This window comes from Rhincodon typus, chromosome 14, assembly GCF_021869965.1.
Source record: "Rhincodon typus isolate 14 chromosome 14, sRhiTyp1.1, whole genome shotgun sequence".
In the NCBI taxonomy this organism is placed as follows: domain Eukaryota; kingdom Metazoa; phylum Chordata; class Chondrichthyes; order Orectolobiformes; family Rhincodontidae; genus Rhincodon; species Rhincodon typus.
In genome coordinates this window covers 12914402-12935618 of record NC_063345.1, presented here as the reverse complement: position 1 = coordinate 12935618, position 21217 = coordinate 12914402, and the positions used below count along the sequence as shown (strand labels likewise).

The 21217-nt window shown below is 40.4% G+C and overlaps 1 protein-coding gene across 1 annotated transcript in view; it reads left to right on the top strand.

Moving 5' to 3' along the window:
• mtm1 (myotubularin 1) overlaps positions 1 to 21217 on the top strand; it is a 69051-nt gene that overhangs the window by 36120 nt on the left and 11714 nt on the right. The window contains exons 3-9 of the mRNA XM_048605083.1: positions 4227 to 4310; positions 6551 to 6706; positions 11308 to 11496; positions 14527 to 14712; positions 15043 to 15249; positions 17323 to 17415; positions 20732 to 20845. Coding sequence (XP_048461040.1) covers positions 4227 to 4310; positions 6551 to 6706; positions 11308 to 11496; positions 14527 to 14712; positions 15043 to 15249; positions 17323 to 17415; positions 20732 to 20845 — 1029 coding nt within the window. The remainder of the gene's footprint in view (positions 1 to 4226; positions 4311 to 6550; positions 6707 to 11307; positions 11497 to 14526; positions 14713 to 15042; positions 15250 to 17322; positions 17416 to 20731; positions 20846 to 21217) is intronic.

Sequence of the window (21217 nt, the reverse complement as noted above, 5' to 3'; positions counted from 1 at the left end):
ATGTTGGTCCTTTAGTTTGTTTAAAAGAGTGAAGTTCTTCTCCACTGCTGCAGCAGTATATCGTAACCCAAACAACTGATGTCCTGCATGACTATGTTTTGCTCTGTTTCTTATGTTTGCCTTCCTGTTGGCCCCTCCTGAGTTCCATTCCTAATTAGTTGAGAAATGAAATGCTTTTGAAACTGTAGGCTGGAATTTCCTGCTGTCTCTCGCACCAAGTTTGAAGGAATTTGTGTACCTTAGAGTTATCTTAATGCAGGCCAGTCCATACCAGAGACCAGGGAAATGGCACAAAATGAGGTATAGCAATCCTCTAGTTGTGCCATAAGGATGGAGATCAGGATTTTAATTGCTGGTGGAGTTCAACATTGAGAAGTTCCTGCTTAAGATCTTTGTTTGATTTAGGATGGTGGTGGTCGTTGGTCGGGAGATGGGAATAGTGGGAAATGTTTAAATAAAAATGTGCACAGTGTTGTCCTTTGATCTACCCCCACAAATTTGGTTTCTTTTGACATCTTCCTGACATTTGTACCTCGGAAAGTGAACCTTCTCCGAGCACTAGGGTCAAGCAAATTTTACAAGAGGTGAGTTTTATTTTTGTAAGAACATGCAGTTGTTTTTTGTCTTTTGTAGAGTTAATGGTGACCTACACTCAAACTGCTGTTTGTGAAAGAACAGAGAACTTGTATTTATGTAGTACTTTTCATGTCTTCAGGGTGTCCTAAATAAATTTATAGCCAATGAAGGATTTTTTGGAAGTGTAGTCACTGTTGTAGGAAGCATGGCAGCCAGCTTGTCTCAGTCACCTCCCATAAATAGCAGTGAAATCGGTGGCTTGATAATTTGTTTTAATAACAGTTTGGGGTAAGTAATAGTCAGTATGCCAGTCTGTCTTTATTTTCATATACTGCCATAGAATTTTATACATAGACCTTTGAAGGTGACAGGGCATATTGGAATATCAGTTTACAGGGTATGTAGGATCTTGGGCTTCATAAATAGAGTTTTTGAGTGCAAAACTTATGCAAACTTTTGCAAAGCACTGAGAGGCTATTGCGTCCAGATCTGTTCACCACACTTTTAAGAAAGATGTGCTAGTCCTTGAGAAAGTGAGAAGAGATTTGCCAGAATGGTTTCAAGGATAATGGATTTTAGCTACAGGATTTGGCTGTGCTTTGGAGTACAGGAAATTGAGCTGAGATTTAATAGAAGTGTACAATATTGACAAGTTTAGATAAATTGAGCATAGAAAATTTGTTTCCTTCAGTATGGGCATTCAGTTTTGGGTAAGAGATGTAGGAAAAATATTCTATTTTTCCACAACAATTGGTAATGTTCTGGAACTCTCTGCCTATCAGGGTGATAGAGGTGGAAACAGTGAATAGTTTCAAAAGGATACTGGATGGGAGTTAAGTAAAATAAACTTACAGGGCGATAGGAATAGAGTGAGGATATGGGACTGATTGGCTTCCTCAGTAGAGAGATGTCAATGGACTGGATGGGTCAAATTACTTCCTCCAGTGCTAAAATAACTTTATGTCCACTTGAGGGGATGGAGGGACCTTGATTTAATTTCTCATTTACAAGCAGCACCCCTTCATTGTGAGATTGGAAGATCTGCTGCTCTTTTAAGTAGGCCTTGAACGCAAACTTTATAAATCAAGTGACTGTGCTGGCCACTGAGCCATAGCTGACGTATGTCTCTTACCTTGGATCTAAGCCATAAGTACAAGGTGGTAACCAAGAGGAAGACACTTCCACTTTTATGGGAAAGAGCCAGAATCCAGTGAGTGGCTCTTGAGAGCAGTTTGGATGAAATTAGCAGTTGTGTGCTTTGAGAAGGATCAAACATGTTTTCACATTATTCTCAGTTTTTTTTAAAATCACTAATTCGTGAATGAACTGAAGTTGTCGGAAACAATTTGCAGTAAGGTTTCATGTAACATTGTTAAAATTGTGGTCTGACTAACTGTTGAGATTTCTCACCTGCAAACTATTTTTATCTTTGAACTTAATTCAGTGATGTGATAACAAAACAGATGATTGTTGCTGAAATGCTGTGATAATTTCTATTGTGTCCATTTCACATAATGATGGAAATATTCTTTAATCATGTTTGAACTTTTCCAATTTTACTAGGCGTTGCCACAATGCTGGTTGACTATCATTCTCTCTCGTTTGCTGAAACACCCATTCCTCTTCTCGTAATGTTGTGTTTAAGTCTCTCTCGGCAGCATCGTTCTATCTGACCTTGGGCCTTCTTTCTAATGTTCGGTCTCCATTACTTGCTTTGCCGCAGATCTTCCTCTCCCAGAAGAATTTCATTTCTTCTTGATTACCATCGTCAGTGCTTCTAGAATCTTCTTTGATCCCACTGTATTAGTATCTTCATCTGTTTGTATCCAGTTGTTGTCTTTTTGACTTTGTCCACATTTCTGCACTTCAGGGTGGTCTCAACTGTCTTGTAGTTTTTTCCGTTTAGTTCTAATGCCATTTTTCTATCATATAACACCCCCACTGAATTTTGAAGTTGTAACTGAAAACAGTAGCCATGGCCGTACTCTGTATCCTATTCCATGCTATATGTCTGTCTTCAAATCAGTCCTGTAACATTTACCCAGCATTTTTTATCCTTCAGCAAATTTCTCCTGTCTTCTCCAGACCATTCTTGAGTCATCACCGCGTTGACCTCCAACGAATTATACCACTGGCATTACTGGTCAGATACCTTTTTAAAGTTTAAAACTTAACAAAAGGTTTGCTATTTTTGAGTTGTTGGTGGATTGTCCTGCAATTTGAAATGAAGTGTATTCTAAAAAGGTCATTTTGCAAGATGCAAACTTTTACTATTAACTTATTCTTCTTTGTATGTTTCCATTTGAGTTTGGCTTCATACAGTGACTGGTGCCAAAGTAATTGAACAAATGTGGATTTGGGAAGGAGCCCACATAAACAATTACTCAACTGATTGATTGGATGTTTTTTAATTCTGTAAAGTTTGAGGGGTCTGTAAATGGCACACAGCACTTGGAGTTTGTCGTGGTGAATTAGTATGAACACTTCCTGCTCCTCAGAGTGTTAGAAATGGACTTGTTTATGTCTGATTACTTTGTGGAAAAGCTCAAGAAAGAAGCTCAGAAGAATAAAACTTGCTGTACATGTTCCTTTTTAGATGTTTTTATACCATCTGTTCAGATGTGTTACAACACACCTCTGGAGTTGATTACTCACATGGCTACTGTTTTAAATTACAACTTCAAAATGCATGGAGTGTTATGTGATAGAAAAATATCATTAGAAAGCTACAAGACAGTTGAGAGACCACGCTATAGTGCAGAAATATGGGAAACATTAGAAAGAGAGCAACAGCCATCTCGGAGATAGTAAGAACTGCAGATGCTGGAGTCAGATAACATAATGAGGAGCTGGAGGAACACAGTAGGGCAGGCAGCATCAGAGGAGCAGGAAAGTTGAAGTTTCGGGTCGGGACCCTTCCCAAAACATCAACTTTCCTGTTCCTCTGCTGCCTTATCTGCTGTGTTCCTCCAACTCCACGCTGCGTTATCTATAACAGCTGTCACAGACATTGGACACTACCTCTGTGCCACAAGAGCCCTTAACGTTTAAATGTAAATGGTGCATGAGCTCACGACCCTGAGATTGAGTCTCTCACTTTACTAACTGAGTTAGCTGCCTGATTATCTTTAATTGAGTGTTGGCATAATTTCTCAACCAATTTAATAATATCAGTCAGATGTGGCTCACTTGCATTTGCTAAAAGCCGCAAATACATATATCAGGCATTACAGCGTTTTTTTTTTGAAATGAGCAAAACTTGCTGTGTGTGATATTATGGATGTAGCCTCCTAGAGCATGCTTATTAAAATAAAATCTAAAAGAACCAAGACCATTAATGTCTTAAGTCATTTGAAGAATGAATGGAAAGCCGGAGGAATTGATGGTAGCATCGTTTTTCCATTCTGCTTTTGATCTCTTTCTGAAACTAGCCAGTATTAGAAACAAAGTAGCTTCACTTGAAAGTACTACCATCAAAGGCTCGAGTAGTGCAGTTTGCCAACTCCAACGTGAATTGTTTGAGCTTTCCTTTGCCCAAGAAGTCAGGTTAAATATTCCATTAAAATGTAGCAAGAAGATTTTGTAGTCATATAGAAAATTAACCAGAGTTTTAACACTTGTCCTAACAATTACTGTTGCATTTCTTTCAGCAATTTTTTGCATTTGAAAATAAAGAAACTTATCCTGAAGATGGCTGGAAAGTTTATGTTCCAATTGAAGAATTTAAGAGGCAGGTGAGTTGCTTTCAGAACTGATGGAGTTGTGTTCCGCTTTGAATTCCATGAGCTAGGTAAAATTGAATTTGCTTTGCATCATTCAACAGCTAAAAACTAAAGCCAAGTTTACTGGCCGCTTTCTTTGTCCACAGAAAACCTTTACTCTCTCTCCCATCAAGTTGACACAGATTTACAGGCCCCCACCCTCCACTTTGCTCCTTTGTGAATTTGCACGCCCCAGTGCATAAGTGTTTCAACAATTTGTCTCCAGATCTGGCTGGACTGCATCAAGAGCTATTGGGCTGCACTCTGCTCTGCCCACTTCTCTTGGGATCGTATTGGAGAACAGAAATGACCTCCAGCTTATTTTCTCCAATCCCATTGTTTCTTCAAGCCCCTCTCCCCAATTCTTCCCACCTCAGTTACAGTAAATGTTTGTTTCTTTACCACCAATATCGAGACCATCCAGTCAAACTGCCTGTTTTTTTTTTTTCCTTACCAACCACTCTGTCCCAATCCTCAACCAGACCTACTTCATCCCTGAGTGTATATCTTCCTTTTCCCTCTTCACAAGCCTTCTGCAAACTCATTTCATCCATCTCCTGTTCCTTTGGTCTCATTAGAATTAATTGGTGGCCTCTCAACTGTCCTCAGTGCTAGGTGAGGTTATAAACTACTCCATCCACAGCACAAATAATCTGCGGATTTATTCAGCCACCTTCAACAGTTTAATAAATTCGGTTAATTGAAAGTTGTGATCTGGTTATCACTTATTCATCTGAAATTAGTGAGAGCTTACTGGATCTATGTAGATTCTGGTACAAAAGATGAATTTGTTACCAATACTACCACAAGGATAAACAATAATGCTGTTCTGCTACATAAAAATCATGATTAGATTATACTCGAACTATGTTAATGTGGGTGGAAGGCGGATGATGTTAACCCATTTAATATAAATATGGGCAGAATGGCAGGGCTGTAGATTGTTGAACATTAAAGAACAGTTCCAGCTCCAGTTATTGGAGTTGTTCAGTTTTTGTGAATAATGTATAAGATTAAGTGAATGATTTTCATTCAAAGATTTCACAGTAAGTTGTCCAGCAATTGACTCAGTCTATGATTGCAAGAATGTTAATTGTTTTTTTTTTGTACCCGTTCGAAACCAAAAAGCCTGTTCTGTTTTATAGAGGCATTTTTAATGGTATTAACTACTCTTACTAGACTGAGGTCAATACAGTAGTTTTACTTATCCTATTCTTGAAACAGAATAGTAACTGTTCTCTACACATGAATTAGTAAGCATTGAAATGAACTTTGTCCAGCCTTCTAGAAATATGTCACTAAATTAAATCCTCTGATCCCAATTTCTGGTGCTTTAGTATTCTCGTGGTTAGCTGAGGCAGCTACAGCGAATCAGAAAAGAAAGTCTAGGGAGCATAACTCTTGTACCAAGCATTCCACTAGTCTCTGAAATGAAATCTTAATTTCAAGAAAATTCCATATTTCTTTCTTTTAAGTGTAATTTGTATTCGTAAGAAACAGATATTTGTTCCCTCAACATGTTGAGCAGAGTTCTCCTGAGCATAATGGTTTTCATAAGACGTTTTTATTCCTTTATTCTTTTATGGCGTGTAGGCATTGCCAACATGGCTGGTATTTGTTGCTTATATCTAATATTTATTGCTGGGCTTGCTGGTAATGCTCACATCCCACAAAAGAATTTTTTAAAAAAGGGAGAAAAATACTCTTTCCCCTCCTCTGCTCTTTTTTCCCTTTTGAGCAGAGCAGATCCTACCCTTCCAAATAATCAACTCAGTTTATCATTTTTGGTTTACTGTTATCTGGCTTCTATTCTTTGTTCAATTTCTATGTGCAAATGGAGGTTCTGTCACGTCAAGAGTAGAGGGAAAGAAATCATGTGGGATGCTCTCCCTTGAAGAATTTCCGGATGTGTAACATCTCAATTGTTTCCTTCCCATTTTGAGCTCAAATAACTCCTTGTTCTTGGAGATTAAATCTTATTCAAAGAGATCCATCTTATATTACATTGGGCAGACTACCTCAATAATAGGCAGTGTAATGTTTCCATCTGCAGCATACAGAAATGCTGATGCAAGCATAACATTACGCCTGATGTTTTAGTTAATATTTCACAAGAGAAAGTTCACTTATGCAATTATGGGCATAATGACTGATGCTTTTGGTTGCCCTTTAGTAACGTTATTGATATTTGTTTTCACTTTATGTTCCTGCAGGGTTTACCAGATGAAAAACGAAAATGGAGAATCACAAACATAAATCAAAACTATGAGCTTTGTGACACTTATCCACCAATCTTAGCGGTTCCAGCCAGTGCCAGTGATGATGATCTGCGAAAAGTTGCAGCCTTTAGGTCTAAGGGACGATTACCGGTGGGTATAGCAAGAATAAATAATACATAATATCCGGTGATAGCTATCCAGTTATTTACCTCTTGGACTGAATTTATTTTTAAGGAAATTATTAAGGAATCTTTGAAAATGTTGTACTGTTTCCAAAAGTTCCTCAGTTTCTATTCTCCAGCCTAGCTTGTTCTTCACTTTTCAAAATTCCCAGTTGAACTGCGTGAAATTTTTTAATTAACTTGTTAAAAAGGTAATGTTTTTACTGTATATATCAGCATTATCTGACTGTACTAAATATAGTGTGTGGGTGTGTACAATATTGAAATCTCATTCACTTCTGTAAGTGGTGTTCTGACAGCCATTTCCAATGTCAAAAGGGCCATGCTTGCCTTTTTGCAACTCTGCAGTTTCTTTTGTAAAACATCTCACCTTGTGATCGCTGTTTTTCATCTGCTTGCATGTCCTTCAGTAACTAAAGTTTCTTGTATATAAAATGAGTTTAACAAACACAAATTCCATGATTCACTACATGATTAAATGAATCCACTGAACTTTGCTTTGTGTTTTAACTGTTGTCATTTAAGTTTAAATTTGATGGTTTTAGCTTCTCCCAAAAGCTTGGGCTTTGACTGAACAATCTTTGGGGAAGGAATATTTTTAGTAATAGAATTTTTTGAATAGTATTCTATTGACTTAACATTGTATGCCATTCTAGTGCAGAATTCATTCTGAAGTGTCAATGCATAGATATGAAAAATATTTTTCCTTCAGGTATCTTTGGTAAAATTTTTGGCATCTGAAAAATGAGGTTATTAATTTCATTGAATGCTTAATTATTGAAAAAGGCAGGATTTTTTTTCATACCCAGATGGAGGTTCCTTTCTTCAACAGTTGGTCATGTAAAAATAGAAATATGGAATGTGTTGTCTCACTCTATACAAAGCAAGGATAAATGAGCTATGATTTGCAGTGCCAGGATTTAACGATTGGTGCAGAGTGCCCACCCTCCCTGTATCCCACCTAAACTTCAGATTTTAGTGTAGTTAAAAACTGTGTTGCAGGTATTAAAATTGCTTTGTGAGTAAAATTTTGATCTGACCATACACACTACAACTGAAGGAATGTTGTCTTGTGAAACCAGAATTTGTCTGAAGTGTTAACCGTTTGAATAAGACAGCCTGCTTAAAATTTGGCAGTATTCATACCCTCTATAGTATCATATCTCAACTGTTTGTTGTACTTTTTCTTAAGATGATGAGATAAAGGAGCAGAAATTAGGCCAGTCTGCCTATCAAGTCTACTCCACCATTCGATCATGGCTGATATGTTTCTCAACCCCATTCTCCTGCCTTTTCTTACCTTCTCCCTGTATCCCTTCAATCCCTTACTAATCAAGAACCTATCTATAAACAAAAGGAAAGAATTGTGGATGCAGGAAATCAGAAACAAAAACAGACATTGCAGGAAAAACTCAACACTTCTGGCAGCATTTGTGGGAGAAATCAGAGTTAACGTTTAAGGTCCAGTGGCTTTTCATCAGAACTTTTTCAGAACACGGATACTGCCAGACTTGCTGAGTTTTTCTGGCAGTTTCTGTTTAAGAAGCTATCAGTCTCTTAAATACATTTCTGAAGAAGGGTCTAGACTGGAAACGTCAGCTTTCCTGCTCCTCTGATGCGGCTTGGCCTGCTGTGTTCATCCAGCTCTACACCTTGTTATCTTGTTGAGGTTGCTTGGCTCGCCGAGCTGGTTTGTTGTTCCGCAGACGTTTCGTTACCATGCTTGGTAACATCCTCAGTGCAACCTCTGATGAAGCATCGGTGTGTTTTCCTGCCTGGCTTTCAAACTCTGGGGTCCGTTGCGATGGATTGCCTCACTTCCGGGTTTCCTCCGTAGTGGAATGTATATGGGGTCGAGTTCAATGTGTTTATTAATAGCCTGCTTCGTGGAGTGCCATGCTTCCAGGAATTCTTGTGCTTGTCTCTGCCTTGCCTGTCCCAGGATCTTGGTGTTTTCCCAGTCGAAGTTGTGGTTCTCCTTGTCCATGTGGATTGAGATGAGTGAGTATTGGTCGTGTCTTTTTGTAGCCAGTTGGTGTTCATGTACTCTTGTTGTTAGTTTCCTTCCTGTTTGTCTGATGTAGTGTTTCTCGCAGTCTCTGCAGGGGATCTTGTAGATGACATTGGTCCTGTCCATGGCGGGGAGTGGGTCTTTAGTTCGGGTGAGCACTTGTCGTAGGGTTGATGTGGGTTTGTGTGCCACTCTGATGCCCGGCGGTCGTAGAAGTCTTGTGGTGAGTTCTGATGTGTTCCTGATGTAGGGTAGTGTGATGAGTGTGTTGGGGCGTGAAGGATCTTTCTGATGCTGTTCCTGTAGGCATCTCCTGACCCAGTTCTTTGGATATCCATTATCCTTGAACACTTGGAAGAGGTATTCTTCCTCCTCTTGGCGTAGTTCCATGTTGCTGCAGTGTGTTGTTGCCCTTTTAAATAGTGTTCGCATGCAGTTTCATTTGTGTGTGCTGGGATGGTTACTATTGAAGTTAATACCTGGTCTGCGTGTGTGGCTTTTCGGTGTACTTTCGTTTGCAGTTCCCCATTTGTCTTGCGCTCTACCATGACGTCCACAAACTCATAAACAACACCCTCACCGGAATCAAATTCACCAGAGAGGAGGAGAAGAACAAACAACTCCCATTCCTGGACGTCATGGTAGAGCGCAAGACAAATGGGGAACTGCAAACGAAAGTACACCGAAAAGCCCCACACACAGACCAGGTATTGAACTTCAATAGTAAGCATCCCAGCACACACAAATGAAGCTGCGTGCGAACCCACAAAGGGTTCTGAGGAAGGGTCACCGAACCCGAAACATTAACTCTGATTTTTTTTTCTTCACAAATGCTGCCAGACCTGCTGAGCTTTTCCAGCAACTTCTGAAAGTGGTAAAAGCTCAATTTAGTAAGCACTTCAACTGTCTCACCATGTAGTTTATCATTTAGCTGAGGTTACTTGATTTATTGGAAGTGCTATTTTGATTCAGTGCTTAAAAAAATTTCTGACCCTTAAAATAAAAACAAGTCATTGTTGCAGAAGTAAACCAAAAAGGCCATTTCCCTCTACTTTTGAAATCAAGTTGCCAAACAGTAGTGGTATGTTATCACACTATCCTTTAGGACTTGCCCATCTTAGTCAGTAGTGGTGCTACTGAGCTACCTGTTGTGATGTTTTGAAGCCTCCTCCTTAGAGTACATTCTGTGCCCTGGCCATGTAGGGTGCCCCTACAGCAGGTATTTAACTGATTCATTAGGACCTTTCCTTGCCCTGTTTATCTTGATACTATGAGACTGTAGAGAGTCCAGAATCAATATTGAGGACTCACAGGGCAATTCCTCACAATCGTGTAACATTGGTCTGCTACTTCTGGTAGATTTAACCTATTCGAGGGGCATTGTTTACCAACTGATGGTGGTGTCTGGGACATTGTCTGTAAGGTCTATGATTCCATAAGAATGAAATGTCAGGCTGTTGCTTGACTATCTGTGGGACAGCTCTCCCAGTTTTTGCTCACACCCCCAAATTTTAGAAAGGATAACTTTGCAGGGTTGACAGGGCTGCATGTGCTGCTTTGGTTGATGCCTGGTGGCCAGGCTAACTGAGTGGCTAGCCAGGCCATTTCAGATGGTGTTTAAGAGTTGCCCATGTTGCTGTGGATCTACAGTCACAAGTTGGCCTGATCAGGTGAGGATGGTAGAATGTCCCTGTAATGGGCATTAGTAAATCACTTGATTTTTTTTTTTAAAAAGAAATTGAAAATGGTTTGCTGGCATAACTAGACCAGCTTTTAATTCCAGATTTAAACTGTTTTCACCATTTGCCACGTTGGGATTGGAAGCCATGCCCCCAGAACATGAGTCTAATCTCTGGTAATGCCTCTATACCCCAGGCTCCCACTAGAAGTCTTTAATAAAACACCATATAGAATACCCGTCACGTCTTGACGTTTCAAATAGTTCTGTCAAATTCCCAACAAAATGACTCTTGCAAGGCCAAAATAGAATATTTTGCACCATGTAGTCACATAACAAATGACGTTGGGGGTCATTGAACAAAAGCTTCATTGGCTGTCGAGCATGGAAACATTGTCTATACACAAGAAACTAAAATAATAACCCATGTTCTAATTTTGTGCAATAGGTGAATGTGTGTTGGAAAAGATTTTCAAATGAAGATGTTCACCTTGGGCTTCTAGGATTGGAGATGGAACACTGCCATGTCTTCTGTTTTGAAGCACAGTGAATTTAATTAGTTACGTTGTTAATAGATAGTTATAGGGCCTTCATTTAGCGCCAAAAGAAATTGTCAAAGTGAGGCTTCTTCAGTAATAAGGGGATCAAGGGTTTCAGGGAAAGGCAGGAGAATGGGGTTGAGACACATATCAGCCATGATCAAATGGTGCAGCAGATTCAATAGGCTGAATGGCCTAATTCTGCTCCTGTGCTTTACGATCTTAGAGTCCTGGCTGCTGTATTCTGTTGGTATTTTATAGATATGACCATCTGAAATTGCAATGAATTTAGTTTTAAAATAATTAACTTCTGTACTGATTTATATTTGCATCTATTTCAGGTGTTATCTTGGATACATCCTGACAATCAGGCTGTGATTGTGCGTTGTAGTCAGCCTCTGGTTGGCATGAGTGGGAAACGCAGCAAGGATGATGAAAAGTATCTTGACATTATTAGAGAGTCCAATGGGCAGACCCAGAAGTTAACCATCTTTGATGCAAGACCAAGCGTCAATGCAGTAGCCAATAAGGTGGGTACCAATGTACATGGAGAGATGTAGTGCACATTAGAGAGTTAGGTTAGGAGTGAGAGAATGTTTGTAATTCTCACACTCTGAACTGCCTCTTCAATAGCCTAGCAAACTGGTTATGTGAAAGTATGAAATAATGGTCTGGCAGCATTTCTGGCGAGAAAAGCAGAATATGGTTGCTGACTTCTCAAAAGAATATTTACAGATACAGCCATAACATTTTCTGTTTTCATTTACTACTTTGCTTTTTGCAAGCTGCCTAGTTGTACACTCATTACAAGAGTCAGGAATCCATGCAGGACAATTAAATGCATCTTTGCCAGTGTTGTTGACATCTAAGAATAATTAAATAAGACTTGATGTTCACGTTTTGGACAGCTTTCCCCTCTGCATTTCTTGAGCTGTTTGTAGCAAGTGTCCCAATTTTCATTTACTGTAGAGTCCCATTGTGCAATCGCTTAAGAAACCTATCCCACTTTAGTTCCCTGTATTTCATTCTTAGCACATTTTCCACCGTTCCCTCTTTAAACTGTCGACTAATCTATTTATCACTTCCACAAAATTAATGCCATTGCTGGTTATCAGTATGAATCCTAATACTGTCTGATATACTCGTCTAACCTGTATTTTAAGATCAGCTTGTGCTGTTGTCCTATATTAAAAAGACTGGCATGGCTGGGTCACTCCATTGCCAGACCATCTCCAAAGACTAGTATTGTTCGAAATAATAAAATAGTCCATTGTAGATTAATCTGAAATTAAAGTTAATTGTTTAAAGTATGTGCAAAAGTAGCAATATAAAAGATAGGAAAAGAATAAAGGCTAATAAATAAACAGCAATTAAAGACATTGAAAGTAAATGAAAATTCAGTCAGTATTGAATTCTGCCTCATGCTTGAAGGAGATGGTTTAGAATTGTTTAGAAGTTTACATAACTGAGGTCTTCTAATTGTAACAATGAAGTAATTTGATAACACTACTTCAGATTACACGTACTGAAGTGTTAATTATAAAACCATATAGTTAACTGCATTAAGTATCTAAAATTACTATCCAACTATATCGTGTCGCAAACAGTTGCTGCCAACATTTTGATTTGTTATTATCATGTACAGAGATACAGTGGAAAATATTGTTTTGCGTGCTATCCAGACAGATCATCCCTTACATAAGAACATCAGGGTAATGGAACAGAATGCAGCACATGGTGTTGGTGCTACAGAGAAGATGCAGAGAAAGATCAACTATAATATATGAGAGATCCATTCATAAGTCTCATAACAGTGGGGAAGAACTGTTCTCAAATCTGTCGGTACATGTTTTCAAACTTTTGCATCTTCTGCCCTATGGAAGAGGGTGGAAGAGAGTGTAACTGGGTGGCAGGGGCCTTTGATTATGTTGGCTGCTTTCCCAAGGCAGCAGGAAGTATAAATGGAGTCAATGGAAGGAAGGCTGGTTTGCGGGATAGACTGAGCTGCGTTCACAACTTTCTAACTTCTTGCGGTCTTGGGTAGAACAGTTGCCTTACCAAGCTGTGATGCATTCGGCTAGGATGCTTTCTGTGGTCCATCTGTAGAAATTGGTAAGAGTCATTGTTTAAGGTTTTTGTAAAGATTTCTAAGTGAGGTTGACTTGCTCACTGAGCTGGCTTGTTTTCGTTCAGATGTTTGGTCATCATGCTAGGTAACATCATCAGTGAGACCTCTGATGAAGCAATGTTGTTCCACTCTGCTTGGAATTTATACTGTCCAGTCCGTTATGATGAGTTGTGTCATTTCCATTTCTGCTCTGTTGCTACGACAAACACTCTCAAGGGTTAAAGACCCCATACCCACATCATGCAGAACCAACATAGTTTACAAAATATCATGCAACTACTGCCACAAGCATTACATCGGACAGACAGGAAGGAAACCAGCCATCAGAATACACGAACATCAGCTAGCAGCAAAACGACATGACGAACTTTCCCTAATATCAGTACACGCGGACAATGAAGGCCATTAATTTAACTGGGACAACGTAATCATAGTAGCCCAAGCCAAACAGACATGCACGGGAATTCCTAGAGGCATGGTTCTCAACCCATAATGCAATCAATAAACAAATAGAATCAGACCCCACATACAAACCCATACAGAACAGAACCGGAAATGACACAACTCACCATAACAGACTGGACAGTGTAAATTCCAAGCAAAATAGAACACGTTACTTCATTGGAGACCTCACTGATGATGATGATACCTATCACTGACGAAAAGTCTGAACAAAAACCAGCCAGGTCAGTGAGCAAGTCAACAACCAAGAGTCATTGTGGACGTCCTGAATTTCCTTAGCTTTCTGAGGAAGTAGAGCCATTGTTGCGCTTTCTTGACAGTAGCATTAATGTGGATAGACCAGGATAGATTGGTGATATTTGCTCCTAGGACCTTGAAGCTCTCTACCACCTCCACCTCAGTACTATTAATGCAGACAGGCGTGTCCTCCACTCTGCTTCCTGAAGTTGATGACTAGCTTGTTTATTTAGCTGACATTGATGGAGAGATTGTTGTCTTTACACCATGCCATTAAGCTCTCTATCTCTTTCCTGTACTGTGTCTCGTCGTTGTTTGAGATCTGACCCACTACGGTGGTGTCATCAGCAAATTTGTAAATGGAGTTAGAGCTTCGAATTAAAATTTCTACTTGAACATCATGAAGTCTTTTAAAAAGCTAGTAACATATTATTCAAAGGCCCATTCCATGGAGATAATTGTAAAGAACATTTTAATTTAAATGTTTCACTCTCTTAATGTGGATTACATTAATGTGATATTAATATTTAATCCTTCCTATAAATTGAGAGAATATTTTACTAAATTAAGTAGGTTGATAATATGATCAAATTTGCGTTGACCTTTGGGTGTGTGTATTTTTAGCCCTGACCCACCCTGGTACAACACCTGCTTTTCTTGTTTAGTCAACATTGTCCAGCATGCATTGTAAGTAATTGAAAGGAAAGCCCATACTAAAATCCACTTTTTTTAGGCCACAGGAGGGGGCTATGAAGGTGATGATGCCTATCAGAGAGCAGAGGTCATCTTTCTCGACATTCACAATATTCACGTGATGAGGGAATCTCTGAGGAAATTAAAGGACATTGTGTACCCAAGTGTCGAAGAATCCCACTGGCTGTCGAGCCTTGAGTCAACGCACTGGTTAGAACATATTAAGGTAAGATGATTCGACTGTAACTGCTCTGCAAGAACTGTTGGTTTGTGATTCTGCTATATGCAACATTCATTACTTGATTTTTTTGAAGTTATTAAAATGCAAAATAAGTAATGCAAAATGATCATATAGGAGCCTGGATTTTGTCAAATAACTTATAATACTGTAATCTCTGAATTTATTTTAAATTAAGTGTAATATTTAACAAATAAACCTGTCTTTAATTGGACCGGTGTGTTTTCTGTGCAAGCTGTGAATTGTCTATTTCTTGGAAGTGTATTGTTACCATATTTTGTTTAAAAATACATTGTGCAATTTATATTTTTATTGTAGTTTGTCTTGGCAGGGGCAATTCGAGTAGCAGATAAAGTTTCATCTGGGAAAAGTTCAGCATTGATACACTGCAGTGATGGCTGGGACCGTACCGCACAGCTTACTTCTTTGGCACTACTCATGCTTGATAGCTATTATCGAACAACAAAAGGTTTTGAAGTACTTATTGAAAAGGAGTGGATAAGTTTTGGGCACAAATTTGCAACGGTAAGAATTCCAAATCATCATTCATCACATAGAACACTGTGTTCTTTGTCTGGGAATTGGGAGCAGTTGGTGGGCGCGCTGGTGGTGGTGTACAGCACACATTTCTGAGACTAACATAAATCAAATATCCCATGCTGTAAATACTTTCTGGAAAGTTGACACTTTAGCGGTTGCTTCAATGTCCTGAAACTTCAAGAAATGTAGTGCATTTAGAAGTCCCATAGAGGCGAAAGGATTTCTTCACTTTTCCCCATATAACGATGACATTAATAGTTTCAAAGTGAAAATCTGAATGGTAACTCTTAGCTGATTACCTCCAGAGTAGAGGAAACGTGGTACAAAATTGGTGGCTGTAGTTAGCAATTTTTGGTGTATTAATTAAAAATTAGGAACTGTATAGTTGTTCTGGGGATAAAGTTGATTCCCCAGGAGTCATTTTGTACAGCAGCTGAGAATTATATCAGCAGAGAGTTTGTATCAAAGATGCGAGCACACACAGCACTTGAGTCAAAGCTTCTGTTCCTGTTTGATATCCAGCAATTGCAAAGTGTGGGTTGTATCAGAATCTGGCATTGTTTTCTTGGTTTTGCTGCCTCCTTCCCAATTCCATAATATAATTAAGACTGGCAATTTAAAGGTTAGAGAAATTACTGAAGGTTCCATTAGACCTGGTTAAAGGTGAGAGAATTGCCCATTTGTGTTACTTGATATTAATTAGATGTTTAATTGTATCCTGGTGGTGGGCATCAACTGAGGATTCACCTGTGTGCCTTATACATTGATTATAACAGCAGGCTGAAACTCTGATTTTTTTTTTCTTTATTCATTCACGGGATGAGAGCATCGCTGGCTAGGCAGCATTTATTGCCCATTCCTAATTGCCCAGAGGGCAATTAAGAGTCAACCACAATGCCATGGGTCTGGAGTCACATGTAGGCCAGACCAGGTAAGGATGGCAGTTTCCTTCCCTAAAGGACATTAGCGATCCAGATGGGTTTTTCTGACAATCGACAATGGATTCATGGTCATCATTAGATTCTTAATTACAGATATTTATTGAATTCAAATTCCACTATCTGCTGTGGCAGGGTTTGAACCCGGGTTCCCAAGACATTATCTGGGTCCCCGAATTAACAGTCCAGTAATAATGGTTTGATTGGAGATGTAGAATATGTAAAGTGTGACTGCAAGTAAAAACTTTTAAGTATACAAAGGCTAGGCATCCACTAGTACTCTTTACCGTATGGTTATCTGTGTGGTATCAATGGGAAGAAAACAATAACAATTGTGCTTGTGTGCAGCTTATCTTCAACTACACTGCCTTGCATCAGTTTTGCGCATAAAATAAATTTTATATTGAGAAATTGATCTTGAGTCTTAACATAATGCAATTGTGTTTGCATATTTCTTATCAGTGTAATCTACACAGCATAACGGATGATTCTGAAAGAAAATAATATTGCAATTAAGATTGCAATATAAATTGTTTCTGGAAATTTCAACTGCAGCGTTTCCATGATCAAGAGACTATCTTTGCAAATGTTGCAAAAGTGATTTGGACCTAAATTTTTACTTTGTAAAATGACTCATCTGATGGACTGAACTTCCAGCCAAGGTCACCATTCTTCATACCATTAGATACAAAGTCACGTCTCTCAGGTGTTCTCTAAATAGTATTTTTTACTTCAGAATCACTGATTTAAAAAAAAGGGATTGAGACACCAGTTATGTTTACGCATCTTAATTTGTAATATAAGCCTTTGCTAAGATGTATACAGTTCCCCATTGATATAGTATCAGTAGCCATTGTGAGAATTCTCATCATTAAAAGTCTGTAAGTTTCTGAAAAGAAGCAAAAAAATTTCAAGGGGAGACCCTCAGCACCAATGAAAATTTCTGCAGCCTTTTGAATATTGCAGCATTATTAGTGGCAGATCAGATTATTGTTATTCCAGTTTCATTAATATGACTAAATTATAATTGTTCTTGAGGTTAAAATTATATAAGTTCCATTTGAAGGAAGTTTGATGTATGTTTTGCCAAAACCGAAGTTGATTTAATTATTTACTTTAGAGAATAGGACACGGTGACAAGAACCATGCAGATGCAGATCGCTCTCCTATATTTCTGCAGTTCATTGACTGTGTTTGGCAAATGACAAAGCAAGTAAGTGGTTTCCACACTAAGTGGAGTAAATGTTATTATGTATAATTTAAGTGCATGATAGACAGTTATTGGATATCTTCATACATCTGAATATTTTGACAGTTGATCTAAGCAACGGATATGGTACATTACTTCAAAAACTACTTCTAAAATTAAATTTGATGCCTAGTTACTGGTTTCATCCCCCTTGCATACAACCCCCTGAGACTAATCTAGACTGTTCAGAACCATAGAGTCATCTTTGATCCCAAGATGACCAGGTAATCACAAATTTGTGTGATCACTGTGATAGCTTGTTTCCTACGTAACATTGCCCGACTTCGTCCCAACTTAGCTCATCTGCTGAAGCACTCGTGCATTCATTTGTGGGAGGTGGGCATTGCTGGCTGGGCCAGCATTTATTGCCCATCCCTAGTTGCCCTTGAGAAGGTGGTAGTGAGCTGCCTTCTTGAACTGCTGCAGTCCACCTGCTGTGGGTTGACCCATAATGCCTTTAGGGAGGGAATTCCAGGATTTTGACCTCGACATACAACCATTCCTGTTGTTCTCTAATATGCTAAACTTGGGTGGCAAAGTTTCAATGACTTGTCCTCGCTTCAAGTTTCATTCACTTATCATGCCTGTACTTGCTTAACTATTTTGACTTCTGCCCAAGCTGCTTCTTAGTTTTAGAATCTTGCCTGTGTTTTTAAATCTTGGAGATAATGTGAGAGTTTGACATTCCAGCAGCTGTTTACTTTCATGCTGTTACAATGCTTTTATTTGAAGCCAATGACAAGTTAGGCTGGTGGACTGGGCTCTGAGGGTGGTATTCTCTTTGGACAAGCCATTTTTGTGAATTCTATTTGTTTGGACAAAAAAGTGGCAAAAACACTGACCATTGACCTTTGATGGGAAAAGGATGGGCGGCAAAAGATATTCACCTACTGCAAGAGTGGTTCTATCCTGGGGTGGAGGACAGAATACAGATTCATTTTTCTGTTTAAGTAAAATAAACTACTTGAATGGGGTCGTTTCAGATACTTTGTTTGGTATCTTCATGTTGAATATAGGTTGTATCCATTTGAAATAAGCTATACTAATGAGAATAATTGCTTTGCTCTTTTATCCTATTGTGGCGTGAACTAAACATGCTTAAAAGGCACAGTAGTGGTATGGTGCACTGACCTTTACATCGCCGAGGCCCGGTGCCAACTCTCTGACACCTCCTCCTACCGCCCCCTCGATCATAACCCCACCCCTCTGATCAACAAAACATTGTCTCTCAGACCATTCATAATCTCATCACCTCAGGTGACGTCCCACCCACAGCTTTCCAACCTCAACATTCCCCAACCCCGCACCGTCCGTTTCTATCTCCTTCCCAAAACCCACAAACCTGACTGCTCTAGCCGACCCTTTGTCTCTGCCTGCTCCTGCCCCACTGTACTCATCTCTGCTTACCTTGACTCTGTCTTTTCCCCCCTGGTCCAGGAACTCCCACCTACAACTGAGACACCACCCATGCCCTCCACCTCCTCCAAGACTTCTAATTCCCTGGCCCCCAACACCTCATCTTCACTATGGCCATCCAATCCTTGTACACTTGTATCCCCCACGCAGATGGCCTAAAAGCCCTCCGTTTCTTCCTCTCCTGCAGGCCCGACCAGTTCCCCTCCACCGACACCCTCATCCGCTTAATAGAACTTGTCCTTGCCCTGAACAACTTCTCCTTTAACTCCTCTCACTTCCTACAGACTAACAGGGTGGCCATGGGCATCCGCATGAGCCCAAGCTATGCCTTCCTCTTTTTAGGATACGTGGAACAGTCCCTTTCCGCAGCTTTACTGGCACTATCCCCTATCTCTTCCTCTGCTACATTGATGACTGTATCGGCCCTGCCTCGTGCTCCCACGAGGAGCTTGAACAGTTCATCAACTTTACTAACACCTTTCACCCCAACTTCAAAATTCATCTGGACCGTCTCCAATACCTCCCCCTCCTTCTTGGACCTCTCCGTCTCTATCTCTGGTGACCACCTCAAAACTGATGTCTATTTCAAGCTCACCAACTCCCACAGTTACCTGGACTACACCTCCTCTCACCCACCCTCCTGCAAGAATGCGATCCCCTACTCCCAATTCCTCCGCTGCGGCTGCTCCCAAAATGGGGTGTCCCACTCCCAAACATCACAGATGTCCTCCTGTTTCAAGGACCATAACGTTCCACCCCCCTTCCACTGTAATTGAAAATGCCCTCAACTGCATCTCTTGCATTTCCTGCACATCTACCGTCACACCCCCTCCCCCCACCCACAACAAAAATAAAGACCGAATCCGCCTTGTCCTCACATATTACCCTACTAACCATCGCATCCAGCGTATCATTCTCTGCCACTTCTGCCACCTACAATCCGGCTCCACAACCAAACAGAGATTCCGCCCCCCCATCCCTATCTGCCTTTCGTTGGAACCGCTCTCTCTGCGACTCCCTCGTCCACTCCACACTCCCCACTAGCCCCACCACCCCCAGCATCTTGCCCTGCAACCGCAGGAAGTGCTACACCTGCCCCTACACCTCCCCACCTCGCCTCCATTCAAGGCCCAAAGCAAACCTTTCACATTACACAGGGGTCCACCTGCACATCCGTCAACTTGGTCTACTGTATCCGCTGCTCCCGATGTGGCGGCCTCTACATCGGTGAGACCAAGTGTAGACTTGGAGACTGTTTCGTAGAGCATCTACGCTCTGTACACAACAAACGACAACACTTTCCTGTTGCCAACCATTTTAGCTGCCTCTCCCACTCCCTGGGTGACATGTCCACCCTGGGCCTCCTCCAGTGCCACAATGACACCACCTGCAAACTGGAGAAACAGCACCTCATATTCCGCCTCGGGAGCCTGCAGCCCGATGGTCTAAACATGGAATTCGCCAGTTTTAAAATCTCCTCACCCTCGGCCTCATTCCCATGTCCAACCGTCCCTCTCATCCCCACCTCCTTGACCTGACACAACCTGTCCATCTCTCCCACCTATCTGCTCCTCACACCTTACTGACCAATCCCCACCACTCCCTACCTGCACTCACCTATCACCATCCCACCTACCTTCCCCAGCCCCACCCCTCCTCTCTCTCTTTATTCCCCAGCTCCCTTCCTCCTCCCCATTTCTGAAGAACGGTCCTGACGCAAAATGTCAACTTTCCTGTTCCTCTGATGCTGCCTGTTCCTCCAGCTCCGCACTAAGTTGTCTCTGACACCAGCAGCTGCTGTTCTTGCTATCTCTGGTGCTTAAAAGGGATACCTTTTGTTGACGTTATTTTCTCTTGTCTCTAGTTTCCTACAGCATTTCAGTTTAACGAGCTTTTCCTGATTACCATTCTGGATCATCTGTACAGCTGCCGATTTGGAACCTTCCTTTATACCTGTGAGCAACAGCGATCGAAAGAGGTTGGTGCAAGCAGGTTTTGCAAACTTGGTGTTTGTTTCTTCCTTTTGACTTTTTATTTTCTCCAGGTTCCACCCCAGTTTATTTTTCTTTTTCCCCTCTATTTAACCTTCCTTTCTTTGTGTCATTATTTCCAATATTTTCAAGGAGAGCGGTGTAGGAGTCAGCACGGATCTGTGGAGTCACAGAAGCATCAGTACTAAGACGTTGTCATTGTTTTTATATCTTACATTTCATTTCTTCCAATGTTCAATTAAAAACACAATATGAAATATCTATGGTGTGGTTTCAGGAGGGGGTGATTGAAAGTTGCAGCATGTTTACTTAAGATTGTGTATGCATGTTGGTTGCTATTTTAGTCCTGGGGCAGTTAT